This window comes from Rutilus rutilus (assembly GCF_951802725.1).
Source record: "Rutilus rutilus genome assembly, chromosome: 1".
NCBI lineage: Eukaryota > Metazoa > Chordata > Actinopteri > Cypriniformes > Leuciscidae > Rutilus > Rutilus rutilus.
The window spans coordinates 51,949,382-51,965,993 of NC_140209.1; the positions used below are offsets into that span (position 1 = coordinate 51,949,382).

The 16,612-nt window shown below is 39.2% G+C and overlaps 1 protein-coding gene across 1 annotated transcript; it reads left to right on the forward strand.

Moving 5' to 3' along the window:
* The first annotated feature begins 536 nt into the window (after positions 1-536).
* st13 (ST13 Hsp70 interacting protein) lies at positions 537-16,119 on the forward strand. The gene is made up of 13 exons (XM_084424279.1): positions 537-658; positions 965-1,116; positions 1,384-1,435; positions 1,540-1,624; positions 3,496-3,569; positions 4,232-4,298; positions 4,406-4,490; positions 4,579-4,689; positions 4,788-4,890; positions 7,660-7,776; positions 7,863-7,920; positions 8,104-8,195; positions 15,172-16,119. Exons 2-13 carry the CDS (start codon positions 1,007-1,009, stop codon positions 15,301-15,303), a joined length of 1,086 nt encoding a protein of 361 aa, XP_084280405.1. The 5' UTR covers positions 537-658; positions 965-1,006; the 3' UTR covers positions 15,304-16,119.
* Positions 16,120-16,612: the final 493 nt, after the last annotated feature.

Here is a 16,612-nt window from a genome sequence, read left to right on the forward strand (position 1 = left end):
TAATTGTGTTATATTAGGAAACAAACACAACATGGTTACAAATGTCACATTTTTGTTCTTTATTTTGTTGTACGTTTATTGTTGTTTTGTTGTAATTTAGTTTTAGAATAAAAAATTCCCAAATATAGATTAATGGAAAACTTTATTTTCTTTATTAACCAACAAACAACATTATACAACTATAAAAGTAACAACAAAGAGAAAGAAGAAAAAACATTAAAAAGCTAAATAAAAGGGTGTTGATGGGATTTTATTCAAAGATTATCTAATAGTGTCAATTACTGTCTGGTTTCACTCAGTAAAACAAAGAAAATGTATATAAAGTTTAGTCAAATATATTATATAAATAACTCAAACTTTTATTATTTTAATAGTTATGCTAATAATAATCATAATATATAATAATCATAATAATAATAATTGCAATCATTATTATGAATATTATTATTATTAAATCTTGAACATGTTTCGTATTTTACTCCAAAATGAACGCAAAGCCAAAAGATTTATTACCCATGTTGTTTTGGTTTGTCATAGTAGCGAGTTGTTTAATTCGCGCCTGCGCAAAATTCACAGTCTCGCGTTCACTGATTCGCGCGTGCAGAGCGAGTTCAATCTCGCGACCATCAAGAGCGTTTCAGGGACTTTGCTCTTTCAGGTACAGCATCAATGTTCATTTATTTTTTTAATTAACATATATTGAGACCGTTGAATAAAAGAACGATCAAAATACCACGCTTGTTTAACAAAATGCGCTTCGTCGCGCATTATTTCCAGAAGCTTCTATTGCAGCGCGTGCGTTAATCCCGTGCACCACTAATTACTGGTCATTTACCGCACTGTTGCATTAGACAGTTTATTTGGGTGTTTTAGCTTCGGTACTATGCATAATCGATTAAGCTAGGGTGCTGATCGGACACGTCATATGACGGGAATAATAACGCATGCTTCCTTGTTTTCCCAGCACATTGTTTTCTCTGCTTGAGTTGGATTCCTGTTGTGGAATATGGACTCACAGAAAGTGTCGGAGTTAAAGGCCTTTGTGCAGCTGTGCAAAGAGAATCCATCTGTGCTGCATCTGCCAGAGATGGGCTTCTTTAAGGCCTGGCTGAAGGGGTCAGTGAATTATGGACCTCAGTTGTTATTTGTGTTGTTTATAGTTGTGTGTTTTTAGCAGTCATTCCAAATGTTATATTAATGATAAAATACGAAATACATATTGTGTAATAATGTATGTTTCCATGCCAAAGTTTAGTGCTCATGCTAGCAGTCACACCCATGTATTGCACGACATGTGGCTCTCAGAAAGTTCCAGTTTCATCCCTTTTCAATGGAGCCCATATGACGATTATAAAATGAAAATATGTGACTTTTTTTTTATAGAATGGGAGCAAACGTACCATTATCAACAAAGAATGACAGCTCATCATGCAAGGTAAAGGACATTAATAGAAAATTCACTGTCATTATTACCCACCTTCAAATAAATAAATATTTGTACTAAAATATTGCCTTGTTTGTGTTTTCATTTGCTTGTAGGGAAGCTGTCCATGTGATGGGGCTCCCAAAGCAGCTCCAGAATTCGAAACTACCCCGGCATCTGAGACTGAAGAGAGTGAAGTGGGTATGTTGACTCTAATATCTCCTTTAATATCTTTTGTTTGCAAGTTCTCATATGCCATCTTGATATGCCATCACTCTGGCCTTCACTATGGCTTGGTAGTAGCTCTAAACTTTTTCTTACGTCTTACGATTTCTCACTCTATGGCAGCATCAGCCTTGTTTTTTTATATTCAAACTAGGGCAATTAAAGGAACACTCCACCGTTTTTTGAAATAGGGCTTATTCACCTTCTTTCCTACATTTAGATAGGTGGGCAAATGCATTTTTGTCTCAGTGCATGCATTGTTTTAGTTTGACAGGGTCAGCGCTAGCTTAGCTTAGCATAATGAATGGAATCCTTTGTTGCCAGCTAGCATGTCCTGAGTAAAAGTAAAAAACAAAACAAAAAAAACACCTAATTACTTCTTGTGGCCTGCGTATTCACAACAAGTACAAATAGTTAACACTAGGTGATTTCCTAGGCAGAGATTGACTTGTATATTAAGGACTATATTAGGGGGAAGCACAGGCGAAGCACTGCTACTTGGGCGTGATATCTCTGAACCCAAGTAGCAGTGCTTCGCCTGTGCTTCCCCCTAATATAGTCCCATGTCAATATCTGCATAGGAAATCGCCTAGTGTTAATCTGCATCGCTATTTGTACTCGTTGTGAATACGCAGGCCACAAGAAGTAATTAGGTGTTTTTTTTTTTTTATATATATATATATATTACTTTTACTCAGGACATGCTAGCTGGCAACAAAGGATTCCATTCATTATGCTAAGCTAAGCTAGCGCCGACCCTGTCAAACTAAAACAATGCATGCACTGAGACAAAAATGCATTTGCCCACCTATTTAAATGTAGGAAAGAAGGTGAATAATCCCTATTTCAAAAAACGGTGGAGTGTTCCTTTAATAGACAATGAAACGGATGTTACCAGAGTTTGATGTGAAGTTTTATTGCAGTACTATGGAGACTTTAGAGACTGAAATCTTTTGTCTGCACAGGTAATGTTTTGATATTAACCGCTGATAATATTTGATGTAACAGGAGTAATAATATTTACGGGTCGGTAATCAGCAGGCACAAGCCGATAGCCAAGAGGCTATCTCGACTCAGTTCGGTACTCACTGATAGGCATTTTGCATTTTGAATAAAAGTTTTATCTTTCATGCTGCTAAGAGGATCAATGGCCACATATAGGTTACACTGCAGAGTTTCAGGAAAGACAACTGCATTTTAATCCTGGATATTATATGGCAGTAAAGGCTCACATTTGGCCACATGTTTTTTAAATGTATTTTAATCGAAGTGTCTGAATAGCATATGGTATGATTTGAACAAATGTGCATAATGCGTGTGCGGTCGCGGTCGCGGTCTTTACGACGTTGCAGGTAAATGTGGCCTAAAACCGAATTATTATTTATTTTTTTTGCTCACGTGTGACTCAGATCTGTTTTTGTCATGACGGTATTAACAGCACAAACCACATGGAATCTGATCTTTTCAATTCTGATTTGGGCCACTTCCATATGTGGTACTAAATCGGATACAGGTCAGATGTTTTGCAATGCGACCTCAGTCTAAACCGTCAAATTCATGCGACTTTTACGTCACTCTAGAGCAATATTCGCCACAAATCTGCGCTCATGGGAGTCAATTCAAAGATTTTACATGCCCGACGTTATCAGGACAGTTTCGAAAGGTAGTCAGTGGAAGGACAGTGATGTTTTAGAGCTCAAAACTATTTACAGTGACAGCTCTATATACAAGTAAACCATCATAAATGTTGCATCTCAGAGTGGAGATATGCTCTTATTTTGTAACAACTGTTTCTTATAGTTACATTATGCTGTTATGTGAACATGAACTGGCATTCATTTCTCCAGAAATCGACAATGAAGGAGTGATTGAGCCTGACACAGATGATCCTCAGGAGATGGGTGATTACGAGAACCTGGAGGTAAATGCAGTGAATGCACAATGGGCATTTTATTTGTAGCAATAAAGGGCACACATCGTGAAAAATCTAAATTTTCATTACCCTTTGAGATAAGAGTTTTTTTATCCACGATTTTGCGATGTTGCAATTGCAACAATGAATGCAAATTCAAGCAATCGCTGAATTATTTGTGGCATCTTGCATTTTTTTTCCTTGTTTCTGAAAAAAAAAATGTATCTGAGGGAGGAGGTAATATTATTATTATTATTATTATTATTATTAGATAAACTATTTTAATATTTTGAATGAATACAGTCATGCAAGTGTAAAAATTGCAAAAACAATATCTCAAACAATAGTAAAAATTGTCAAATGTTCAATCAAAAAAAGAAAAAACATTAAATAATAATTTTTAAACCATTTGAAATGTATAATTTGTAATCTGTTACATTGTACATTTACATTTAATCATTTAGCAGATGCTTTTATCCAAAGCGACTTACAAGTGAGGAGAACGTACAAGCATCTGTGTGTCTAGCACAATTCTGTATTGTCAACAAAGTTGCTTGACAGAATTTACTGTATCTGGTTGTGATCAAAGTTTGTTAAAGGCTTAAATCATGCTCTTAATATAAAGTGAAATTATACAAATGGGATGATGGATCCACTTCCTTTAATCTCAGATCACAGATGAGATGATGGACCAGGCCAATGAGAAGAAGATGGAAGCCATTGAAGCGTTGGGAGATGGTGAGCTTCCTCTTACTTAAAATTATAGCCATAGTTTATGGCATTTCCTTAGTAGTGGTAATAATTCATGATAAAATCATGGGGTTAAGCAAAACAAAATTTTTCAGGTGACCTACAGAAAGCTGTAGACATCTTCACAGAGGCCATCAAACTCAACCCAAAATTGGCCATTTTGTACGCCAAAAGAGCCAGGTATTAACCAATCCCTGCTTTGTTTTTTACCGACCTGTTTTCTGATTGGCTGCGGTGCTGATTGCCTGAATCTGTTTGTGTCTTGCAGTGTTTATGTGAAGATGCAGAAGCCCAGCGCTGCCATCAGAGACTGTGACAGAGCCATCGACATCAACCCAGACTCAGCCCAGCCTTATAAATGGAGGGGGAAGGCGCACAGGTAACAGACTGAATGAAGAGACGTCGTTTCTGGCTTGACCCTTCACTTTGTGTTGTGCTCAGTGTTTTCCTGCTGATGAAGATCTCTCGTTCTCACAGGTTGCTTGGCCATTGGGAGGAAGCCGCTCGAGACCTGGCGATGGCCTGTAAGCTGGATTATGATGACGAGGCCAGTGCTATGCTGAAAGAAGTCCAACCAAAGGTATCTGTGCTGAACTCTTGTTTATGACTCTTCCTCAACAACATCTGAGCTGGTGTGATTATTTTTTTGGAGAAAAATCTGGAGCCATCCAGAGAACCCTCTATCATTTCATTTTTTAGGCCCCACCCATTGTCCACAATAATATTTGAAGGCCAACCCCAATTTCTACCAGATAAAATGTTTTAGACCTTTTACATAACTAGAAAGAACGGTTTTAGACCACAATAGTTTATTAGTATGGTGTAGAGGCTCCTTTTGCGGCTAATCGGCATCAATTCATCTTGGGAATGACAGATACAACTCCTTCACAGTGGCCAGAAAGATTTTGAGCCATTCCTCTTCCAGAACAGTGGCCAGGTACAAAAACTAATACAAATGACAAAAAACACAACATTTAAATAAAACTGAAAATACAAAAATAACAGCTAGCTCAACATATTAATAAATACTATAATAGAATATATATAATAATAAAATAACACAGTCTCTCACACCATTTGACATCCAAAACATAATCTGGTATGACAGTATCTGATACCACAGCAGAAACCCTGCAATGTGGCCAAATATACATACAGTCGCCGCAAATAAATTATTCAGACACCTGCTGAAAGTTACACTCGTAAAATAAATTACTTTGGATAAGATAACAAAATATAAAAGCATCCAAATGTTAAAGTCGCCATGAAATCAAATTTTACAATTCGTATTTTTATATGTAATATTGTAGTGTTTATCACAAATGATTTATCTGTGCACTTATATTCTTTAATCAAATATGTTATCCTTCCCTCCCCCCTCGAAACGACTTCTCTTCTCTTCCTGTCATGTGCTCTGGCGCGAGGGCGTGGGAACTCCCCTCAAACCGTTAGTCTGCTATGAGCGAGAGATGGAGAGGAGGAGCGCTGAAGTAAAACCCTGCCCTCTGTTCAATATTCCGTTTCACTTGGAAATGCGTCACAATACTGGAGAAAAGTCGTTTGTAACTTCCGGCTCATGGCGACTTTAATTTTGGGTTGACTGTATAAGCACAGGTTGCATGTCCTCTGAAACGCACAGCAATTCGAGTTTCATTGCTGAAACTATTGTATTTGTTTCAAAATATTTATTATAAGAAACACATTTTAATTTATTGAAATAATTTATTAGTATGGTGTAGGGCCTCATTTTGCAGCTAATATTGCATCAGTTCATCTTGGAAATGACACGTACAATTCCTTCACAGTGGCCAGAAAGATTTTGAGCCTTCCAGACAGTGGCCAGGTCACTATGTGATGCTGATGTAGGAAAACTTTTCCGACTTGCTCCTCCAAAACACCTCAAAGTGGCTCAAAATATTTAGATCTGGTGACTGTGCAGGCCATTGGAGATGTTCAACTTCACTTTCATGTTCATCAAGCCCTTCTGTCACAAGTCTTGCTGTGTGTATTGGTGCATTATCGTGCTGATACACGGCACTTGTATTAGCATTAGGCGCACACGGTCCTCCAGAATGTTTCGGCAGTCCTTGGCAGTGATGCGCAGTAGGGAATGCCATGATATCGCAGCCCAAACCATCACTGACCCTGATCCACCCCGTGCTTCACTCTGGCCAGCAACAGTCCGGGTGTTAAGCTTCTGTGAGGCTTCTCCACACCGTAACTCCCACGATTGTGGGAAAGACAGTGAAGTTGAACAATACAAGTTTGGCATTGGCACGAGTGACCAAAGGTTTGGCTGTAGCAGCCCGGCCATGAATATTGACTCTGTGAAGATCCTGACAAACAGTTTTGGTGGAAACAGGAGAGTCGAGGCGCACATTTAATTCTGCAGTGAGTTGGGCAGCTGTGGTTTTATGTTGTTTTGGAGACAATCTGGGTTAGTACCTGGACATCTCTTTCAGACAGCTTCCTCTTGCATCGACAGTTACTCCTGTGGACCCTCATGTCGTTCCAAACCTGTAAGACTTTCGTTCATCTTCGAAACACAAATGAAGATGTTTTTTGATTAAATCTTAGAGCTTTCTGTCCTTCCATTGACAGCTTGCGCAACTACCACTTTCAAGCCCCAGAAAGGTAGAAAAGACATCATGAAAGTAATCCTTGTGACTCGAGTGGTTTAAACTCAATTTTAATTAGTTTGCACAAAAAAAGCATAATTTACCACTTCATTTACAAAGTATTAATCTCCAACGCATTCACGCAACAACATCCACTCTCGCGTCAACACAACACTCATGCGCCGTGGTGCTCTCGTGAACGTGCGTTGGAGATTAATATTTTGTAAATAATAAATTGTGCTTTTTTTTTTTGTGCAAACAATCAAATTTAGGTTAAACCTCTGGAGTCACATGGATGTTTTATGATGTTTTTTTTCTACCTTTCTTGGGCTTGAAAGTGGTTGCGTAAGCGGTCAATGGAGGAATGGAAAAATCTCAGATTTCATCAAAAACATCTTCATTTGTGTTCCGAAGATGAACAAAAGTCTTACAGGTTTAGCAAGACATGAGGATGAATAATTAATGACAGAATTACATTTTTTCTTTTGTCACATGACAATTTATTTATTTTTTTAAAGGGCTTCCAACATGTTTTCTGTAATTTAATATATTGAATTTTTTTTAATATTTAAAGAATTAATAGATCTGGACACAAACAATAGTATTTATTTATTTAAAAGCATATTACTATTACTTAAATTATTGATGTACTGTAAGTAATAGTAATTGTTTTCTTTAAAAAAATGGCAAAACTTCAGTGTGTCTCATTTGATCCCACCGCTCTCTCACAGGCCAACAAACTCATTGAGCACCGGCGCAAATATGAACGCAAGCGAGAGGAGCGGGAGATCAGAACACGGCAAGAACGAGTAAAGAAAGCGAGGGAGGAGCATGAGAAAGCACAGAAGGTAAGAAATGAATTGATTTGCATCAGGCCACTGAATCATCATTTCCTGCAGAGTTGGTCCTGTTAATGTGTGTCTTGTGTGTGCAGGAAGAGGAAGCCAGACAAGAGGCCGGAGGGGCACATGGAGGATTCCCAGGATTCCCAGGTATCTTCCATTAAACTATTTATGTATATAATAAACCTGTTTTATTCAGAATAGCACACTACTAAAATAATGATTTATTCCAAAATGAAATGAGATTACTGTTGATGTAACAGATTAAGGTGATATGTAAAGCAGAATTCAGCACATCGGTCTCTGATGTTGACATTTGTTCTGATCCTTCAGGAGGTGCTGGTTTCCCAGGTGGAGCTCCTCCGTTTGGAATGCCTGGACTTAATGAGCTATTCAATGACCCTGAGGTTCTCATGGCCATGCAGGTAAAATAAACCACATATTGCTGAGCAGCACGACAGTGACAGTTGCACAAGCGCTATTTGGATGGGATTAACTTTACAAGAGTAGATGGAGTAATGTAATTTTACCACAGGACGTCTGTAACAATAATGGCCAATTCGCACGGGATAAGAAATCTCAGTAAAACTAGCAGAAGTGGGAGGGGTAACTCGATTTAGGCACCGCCGTCACCCTCCTGTTGTCATGTGTGTATGATTTTGCTTCCTGATATCATGTGCGCAAACTAGGGGTGTAACAATACATCGATATGGATCGATGCATCGATCAAACGTCTAACGATACGATGCATCGATACCACACATAAAATATCGATATACGGTACCTTTATTTTGACACACTCCACATCCTCACATAACTTTTCTCCGCTGAAATAGACGCCTGACAAGTTTGACTGAACCCTTTGTCACAAAAGCCGGTATTTTCCACTGTCAAGGCATCGCGAGTTCATGTTTTACAGCAGAAACGACAAGCCCCTAAAAGTCTGTTTTAGCGAATCAGTGCGCAGTATTCAGGTCAGGTGTCACTTTGAAAAGACGCGCTAGCTGAGAGGAGTTTCGTCAAAGCTGACTAAAAGTGATCGAGGATGGATTTCAGCGAACTTGATGAACCCGTGATATCTTCTTCGGGGCGTGAAACCTTTTCACGGAATCTTGCTAAAACAGCACGTTAGTGGTGAGGGAAAAGCTCTCTGTATTGCGTGTACGTTAATCACAACAACAAAGTTTGACAGGCGTCTATGTCAGCTGAGAAGATTAACGTTACAAAGATTAGCCAAGTGTTTTATTATGTATCATAGCAACTACTTGGCTTTGTTTAACTCTGAAACATGAAATGTGGAGTTATCAGCTTTTGCCAAAAAAAAAAAAAAAATATATATATATATATATATATACACAATATATATAAAAAAAACATATATGAAAAAGAGTTTTTGTTATAGAGTTCATTTGCAACTCCGTTCTTGTTCATTTTCATATATCATGTTTTTTTTAAAAACTTGTAACAAACAACTTGTAAATGTCCCAATTGGGAGAGGGTGTGCAATTTTCAAAGAGTTTAATTAAACGTTCATGTTATATATTTTTGCATGTATTAGTGTGAGTTAATAAACGTAACTGGTTGTGTACACTTGGCACATCATATCTAAATATCGATTAATCGATCGATATAGCCCTGAATCGAATCGAATCATAATCGTATCGTATAATAATTTTTTGAGGTATCGGCAAAAATCGTATCGCTGGCTGAGAGAATCGATATCGTATCGTATCGTGATTAACTGTCCGATTTACACCCCTAGCGCAAACACATATAACCTATATTTATTTATATATATATATATATTTATAAAACAGTTAGGTCCGGTCGAACGATGTATTAATAAAATTCAGATTGTATTATGTTGGTAATAGGCTCTTACCTAACGCTAAAAGATGTCTTGTGCCTCTAACAAGTGCTTTCGATCTTCTTTCTGATCTGAATGGTGTGTGGAAAACACTTGAGACTCGTCCCAGCGTCTAGAACGCAGCTGAATGTATCTCCATACTTGAAAAACCATGGGAAACTACTTTTAAGCAGGAAATTATGGAATATTTATGTACATATTTTTACAGTGGGTCTATTTGCTTGGGATTAGTATTACCTGAGGTAATTTTTCCAGACCTTTTTACAGAAGGTAAAAGTCGCCGTAATCTTTACTAACATTGTCCGTAATGATTACTGATCCAAGATGGCGGCGCGAGTACATCGCGAGGCTCGCGGTCTCTCCAGATTCTGTAATTTAGCAGTATTTTTCTTGCTCATTTCGGGTCTGTTCGTCCAGAACAGTTGTGCCTTAACATCGTACACCCAAGGTGAGCTTTTGGATATTGGTTTGCGAATTTCCGACAGTTTTATGGACAACCTTCGACTCCTTCCTGAGATCGCCAGATCACCCGAGGCTATGCACTCTGCCCGGCCGGGCGGAAGTGCTCGCAGGCGCCGGCGAGATCGTAAACAAAGGCGGGGGAAGCGCGGAGGACTAAGAGCTAAGCTAAAGCTAACACCACACCGGCTCTCTTTACCCAGCATTTTCCTTGCCAATGTACGGTCGCTGTTGAACAAAATGGAGGAGATTCGACTCAACATCACATACAGCAAGAGACTTTTGAACTGTAATGTTCTAATTTTCACGGAAACATGGTTAAACAGCGGAATACCGGACAACGCTATTGAGCTAGCGGGACGCCATACATTCCGGGCGGATAGAACATTACATGGCTCCGGTAAGACCAGAGGTGGTGGATTGTGCATTTACATTAACAAAGCTTGGTGCACAAACTCTGCTATTGTTGGGAGACATTGTTCAGCTAACCTTGAGTTTCTCATGGTTAAATGTAGACCGTTTTATCTACCGCGGGAGTTCACTTCCACTATTATAACTGCAGCCTATATTCCCCCGGATGCTGATGCCAAGTTTGCTATGAAAGAACTTCACGCAGCCATCAGTAAACAACAGACCGTTCACCCGGAAGCTGCGTTTATTGTTGCGGGTGATTTTAATCATTCAAACTTAAAGTCAGTGCTACCGAAATTTCACCAGCATGTTTCCTGTCACACCAGAGGAAACAAAACCTTAGACCATGTTTACACAAACATGGCTGAAGCTTACGTCGCGACACCCCTCCCCCACTTGGGACAGTCAGATCACCTTTCTTTGTTCCTCACCCCCAAATATGCACCTCTGATCAATCGCGTGAAGCCATCAGTGAAGACCATCAAGGTGTGGCCTGCGGGGGCAGATTTCTCACTCCAGGAAAGGTTTCTACACACAGACTGGAGTATGTTTGCTTCTCAAGCCACCAGTGGCTCTCACACGGACATTGACTGCTACACCTCCTCTGTACTGGATTATATTAATACCACCATTGACAGTGTTACAACCCAGAAGCAGATCACCACATACCCAAATCAGAAGCCATGGATGAACAGGGAAGTGCGACTCCTATTGAAGACACGCAATACTGCCTTCAGATCAGGAGATGCACAAGCCTATAGCACATCCAGAGCAAATCTGAAAAGGGGCATCAAAGAGGCCAAGCACTGCTACAAGCTTAAGATAGAGGGACACTTTTCCAACGCTGACCCTCGGCGCATGTGGCAGGGCATTCAGGCCATCAGTGACTACAAACCCTCTCACTCCACCCCCGCAGCCACTGATGTCAACTTCCTGAACGAGCTAAATGACTTTTATGCTCGCTTTGAAAGAGACAACAGAGAAACTGCCACCAAGCTCAAATCCTCAGCTGACCACCCACCGATCACACTCTCCTCCACAGATGTCTGCAATGCACTGAGCAGGATCAGCGCGCACAAGGCTGCTGGACCAGACAACATCCCTGGACGCGTACTCAGGGCATGTGCGGAGCAGCTCGCTGGGGTTTTTACAGACATTTTCAACCTGTCTCTTGCCCAAGCAACTGTACCAACATGCTTTAAATGCACTTCCATTGTGCCAGTGCCAAAACACTCCAGCCCGAAGTGCCTTAATGACTACCGCCCTGTAGCACTCACACCCATCGTAATGAAGTGCTTTGAGCGGCTGGTCCTGGCACACCTAAAAGACTCTCTACCATCCACATTGGACTCACACCAGTTTGCCTACCGTAGCAATAGGAGCACAGAGGATGCAGTCTCCATGGCACTGCACTCTGTGCTCACACATCTGGACAATAAGAACACTTATGCACGCATGCTGTTTGTTGACTTCAGCTCAGCATTCAACACTGTCATCCCAACTAAGTTAATAGCCAAACTAGGAGACCTGGGCTTCAACACCTCCATGTGCAACTGGATTTTGGACTTCTTGACCAACAGACCCCAGAATGTTCGATCAGGCTCCAACTGCTCCACATCCATCACACTCAACACTGGTGTACCACAGGGCTGTGTGCTAAGCCCGTTCCTCTACTCCCTCTTCACCTCCGACTGCAAGCCTGTGTACGGATCTAATTCCATCGTCAAGTTTGCGGACGACACTACGGTGATTGGTCTCATCAGCAACAACGATGAGACTGCCTATAGGGAGGAGATCAAGCACCTGGCCACATGGTGCACCGAAAATAACCAGCTCCTCAACACCACCAAAACGAAGGAGCTCATCGTGGACTTCAGGAAAGTGTCAAGAGGCACACACGACACCATCTACATCAATGGAATGGCTGTTGAGCGTGTCTCCAGTTTCAAGTTCCTGGGGACCCACATCTCGGCGGACATGACCTGGACAACCAACACCTCCAGCCTGGTCAAGAAGGCTCACCAGCGCCTCTTCTTCCTGAGGACACTGAGGAAGAATCAGCTTTCCTCCACTATCCTGGTGAACTTCTATCGCTGTGCAATAGAAAGCATCCTGACCAACTGTGCTACAGTGTGGTATGGGAGCTGTTCTGTTGCAGAGCGCAAGGCACTGCAGCGGGTGGTGAAAACCGCCCAGCGCATCACTGGGACTCCACTACCTGCCATCGAGCACATCCAGAGGAAACGCTGTCTGCATCGAGCTCGCAGCATCCTTAAGGACTCCTCTCACCCAGCCCACAGACTGTTTTCTCTCCTGCCTTCCGGCAGGCGTTTCAGGTGCCTCCGGACCAGGACCAGCAGACTAAAGAACAGTTTTTTCCCCAGAGCTGTCTCTTTATTAAACTCTAACCCTCATTGATCCCACTCCCCTTATATACTGATTGACTCTCCTCTCCCTCCTCACACCTGCCTCCATTTTGTTATTTGCAATACTATAATGTTCATTTGCACTGCTGACTGTTATTACAGTAACAACTGTTTACATATGCATCTTGCACTACTACCTTGACTGGAATATGCTCATTTGCACTGCCGACTGTTTATTTACAGTACCGACTGTTATATATACATTGCAATATCGTACCTTAACTGTAATATGCAATTACTTTCCACTGCACTCACTCGGATAGCTTCTGTCCAAACTTTATTTGCACTACTTTAAATCCATTGTTATACTGCTCATTAGCCTAACTTATACATATATCTATTTGTAAAATTCTGTTTATAGTAATATCCATCTGTATATTATGCTCACATTCTGTTTATAGTAACAGCCATCTGTATATATATTCATAGTACATATCTATCTGTAAAATTATGTTTATAGTAACAGCCATCTGTATATTATATTCAGTACATATCTATCTGTAAACATTCTGTTTATAGTAATAGCCATCTGTATATTATTATATTCAGTACATTTCTAGCTGTAAATTCTGTTCACAGTAAGAGTTATCTGTATATTATATTCATAGGACAATCTATCTGTAAATTTTTGTTTATAATAGTATTCAACTCTATATTTATTCAGTACATATCCATGTTCTGCACTTATGAACCACTGTATATCCTGCACTTGCTGCTATTGCACTTCTGGTTAGACCTAAACTGCATTTCGTTGCCTTGTACCTGTACTTGTGTAATGACAATAAAGTTGAATCTAATCTAATCTAATCTAATCTACTGAGATGGCACATTCAGGCGGGACTAAAATCACAGAGAAGCTCTGGTAATTATTACTTTACCCCACCTCTCCATGTTAAACTAGTCCTATCCAAATAAGGCTATAGACTACAGCAGGAGTCGGTAACCTTTTTGTCATTAAGTTTCCGAGTTTATCATTGTGCCACAAAACTTTTAATTATCAAGGTATTTAAAAATTGTTTTTCAAGGCTCTCAATCAAAAAATTCCTAGAAGTCATGGAAAGGTTGATAGTGATTTATACATTTTTCTTGTTAAGCTCATCTGTAGAACATTTGATTGGCTAGGTAATGGTCTTATGTAGAGAAAAACCTGCTCATAAAGTCATAGTGATATCCGGTTTGTGAGAGAATCTTTCTTTCCAATAATTTGGTCGAAGCACTTCACAAGTAGCTGTGAATGAATAGTAATTAATTTGAATTATTCATTAGCATCTGTTTGAATGATCTTTAGATATTTAATCACAAATAACCGGGAAGATCAAAATCAAAACCTTTTGGGAAGCCTATATAAATGGTTCTCAACCAATTTATGCTTATTTTTAGTTCACAAATGTTGAACTACCGCTCAAAAGTAAAAAAAAAAAAAAAAGTTAAAGTTGGTTAGGATCTTTTTTAAATGTTTTTCTCGAATGATCAAAAAGGCTGAATTTATTAGATCACAAATACAGTAAAATTGTGAAATATTATTACAATTTAAAATAACCTTTCCATTTGAATATGTTTTAAAATTGTTTATTCCTGTAATGACAAAGCTGAATTTTGAGCATCATTACTCCAGGCCTCAGTGTCACATGACCCTTCAGAAATCATTCTAATATAATGATTAGATGTTTAAGAAACATTTCCTATTATCAATATCAATGCTGTGCTGCTTAACATTTTTGTGGTAATCTGGATAAATTTTCTTTCTTTCCTGGATACGTTTTTGATTAATACATATAAAAAAAAAAAGTAGAAGTCGCTTTTGATTAGTTTAAAACTTTTTTCAGCAAGGATGTTATTAATTTCATTCAATTTCATTTTATTTTAAACCATACTGATCTCAGACTTTTGAACGATATTATAAATTTGATTCTTTCACTGTTTAGTAAACGATTAATTTGTATTGCGGTCACTTTTAATACATTTACATTGATTACTTCAGTCTAACTATTAAGATACCTGGTTGTTTATCTGATGAACTTGTTATTTGTATAAAACACACTTTGGGGAATTTTAATGTAGTTAATCACGATTACTTGCTCACATTTGGGGTTAGTTGGGCTAGTTAGCAACCATGTAGTATTGGATCGAATTCATAAATGTCCATAATAACTTCTCCTGTATATGACATTCCTGAGCATCTCAGCTGACTGTAATATCTACATGATGGTAAATTGTTAATGCTTTCTCATTTTCCAGGACCCAGAGGTGATGGCAGCGTTCCAGGATGTGGCGCAGAACCCCGCCAACATCGCCAAGTACCAGGGCAACCCCAAGATCATGGCCCTGATCAACAAACTCAGCTCCAAGTTCGGCGGCCAACAGCCCTAAAAAGGGCCGAAAGAGTTCATGTCCAGTTCCAATACTCTGCTGTAGCTTTTTCTCACTGGGTTTCTATATTACAGACAGTACTTAACTTAGAAGCTGTTTAACTCAAGTTACTGATTTTAGATATGCCTGGACTGTGCTGATGACAGCAGAAGAAACTATGAAAGAGTATCGGAACAAGATCAGAGCGATGGGGTGCTTTTTTGGGGGGGGTGGGGGAGGGTCGCTTGCTTGAGTGAAGCATGAACTGTAAGAATGGGGTTTATTCTTGTAACGTTTTGCTGGGGATGAACTATTGTGTGCGCTTCACTGAGGCTAACACATTTAGCACTTATGATCCTGGTCTCCAGATCGTCCTGGATTCTGGATTTGAGAGATTATTCTAGCTGACAGTTGCTGCATAGACAAACTGGATTTAACAAACGTGTCCATTCAGCAGCCAATCATTCCAGGGATTTAGTCGTCTTATCACCTTTATTCATTGAGATTGATGGATAGCTTGTTTGCGGTCTTATGTGGCGGACTGGAGATCTGGTTTCATATCATTCTTGGGGTCTAAACTATATTCATACATATAAATTCTTATTTCCTGTCCAAAGCAATCAGTCAATCACTTCCTGTTAAGATTTCATGGGTGTTCCTTTCAAATGTTTTTGATTGTTTTTGTTCTTTTTTATGTTATTAATTCTCCTCACCCTGTGTAACTTGGCATTGCTTTTTAAATTAAATTGTGATCAACTTCCTTATTGTGACACATTTGCATCTTGTATGGAATTTCATGATTTAATTCAATAAACATTTTGGTTGTTGCAAGTGTAAGATGGCTGTTTATTTACTGCTGGTAAATTATGGTTGGTTTAAGTTTTTTTTTTCACATGAGGGAAGTCAATGTGCTAATTTAAGAAACAAAGTCAAAGGTTTGAAGCGTCATGATTAAATAATGAGTTAAATAATGACGCTCAGTGAGATGGACGCACACATATTTGTGTCTCAAATAGACTACTGTAACTCAGTGGACTACTGTAGCCAAATCAGGACCTAATAAGGTTAACTATTAGTTAACTACTAATAAAATAACTATTAGCATCCACACCAACTGCACGATATCATTCTGTTTATTATAAGTGCCCGCTGCTGTTTTATCTGTTGCTTTAAATGCTCCAGCTCTTCAGAGCAGGATGGATTCTGATTGGCTGTCAATGTTTTTATCGTTCATCAGATGGAAAAATCTTACAAAACTACAGAAGCAGAGTGCTACACGGGTGGCTAATTTAATCTAATCTAATTTAATATTTAAAGTAGGTAGACATAA

Coding starts and splice junctions, on each gene's coding strand:
- st13 (XM_084424279.1), top strand. CDS start 1,007: ATGGACTCACAGAAAGTGTCGGAGTTAAAGGCCTTTGTGCAGCTGTGC. Junction 4,491..4,578: donor TTGTACGCCAAAAGAGCCAG/GTATTAACCAAT, acceptor TGTGTCTTGCAG/TGTTTATGTGAAGATGCAGA. Junction 7,921..8,103: donor AGGATTCCCAGGATTCCCAG/GTATCTTCCATT, acceptor CTGATCCTTCAG/GAGGTGCTGGTTTCCCAGGT.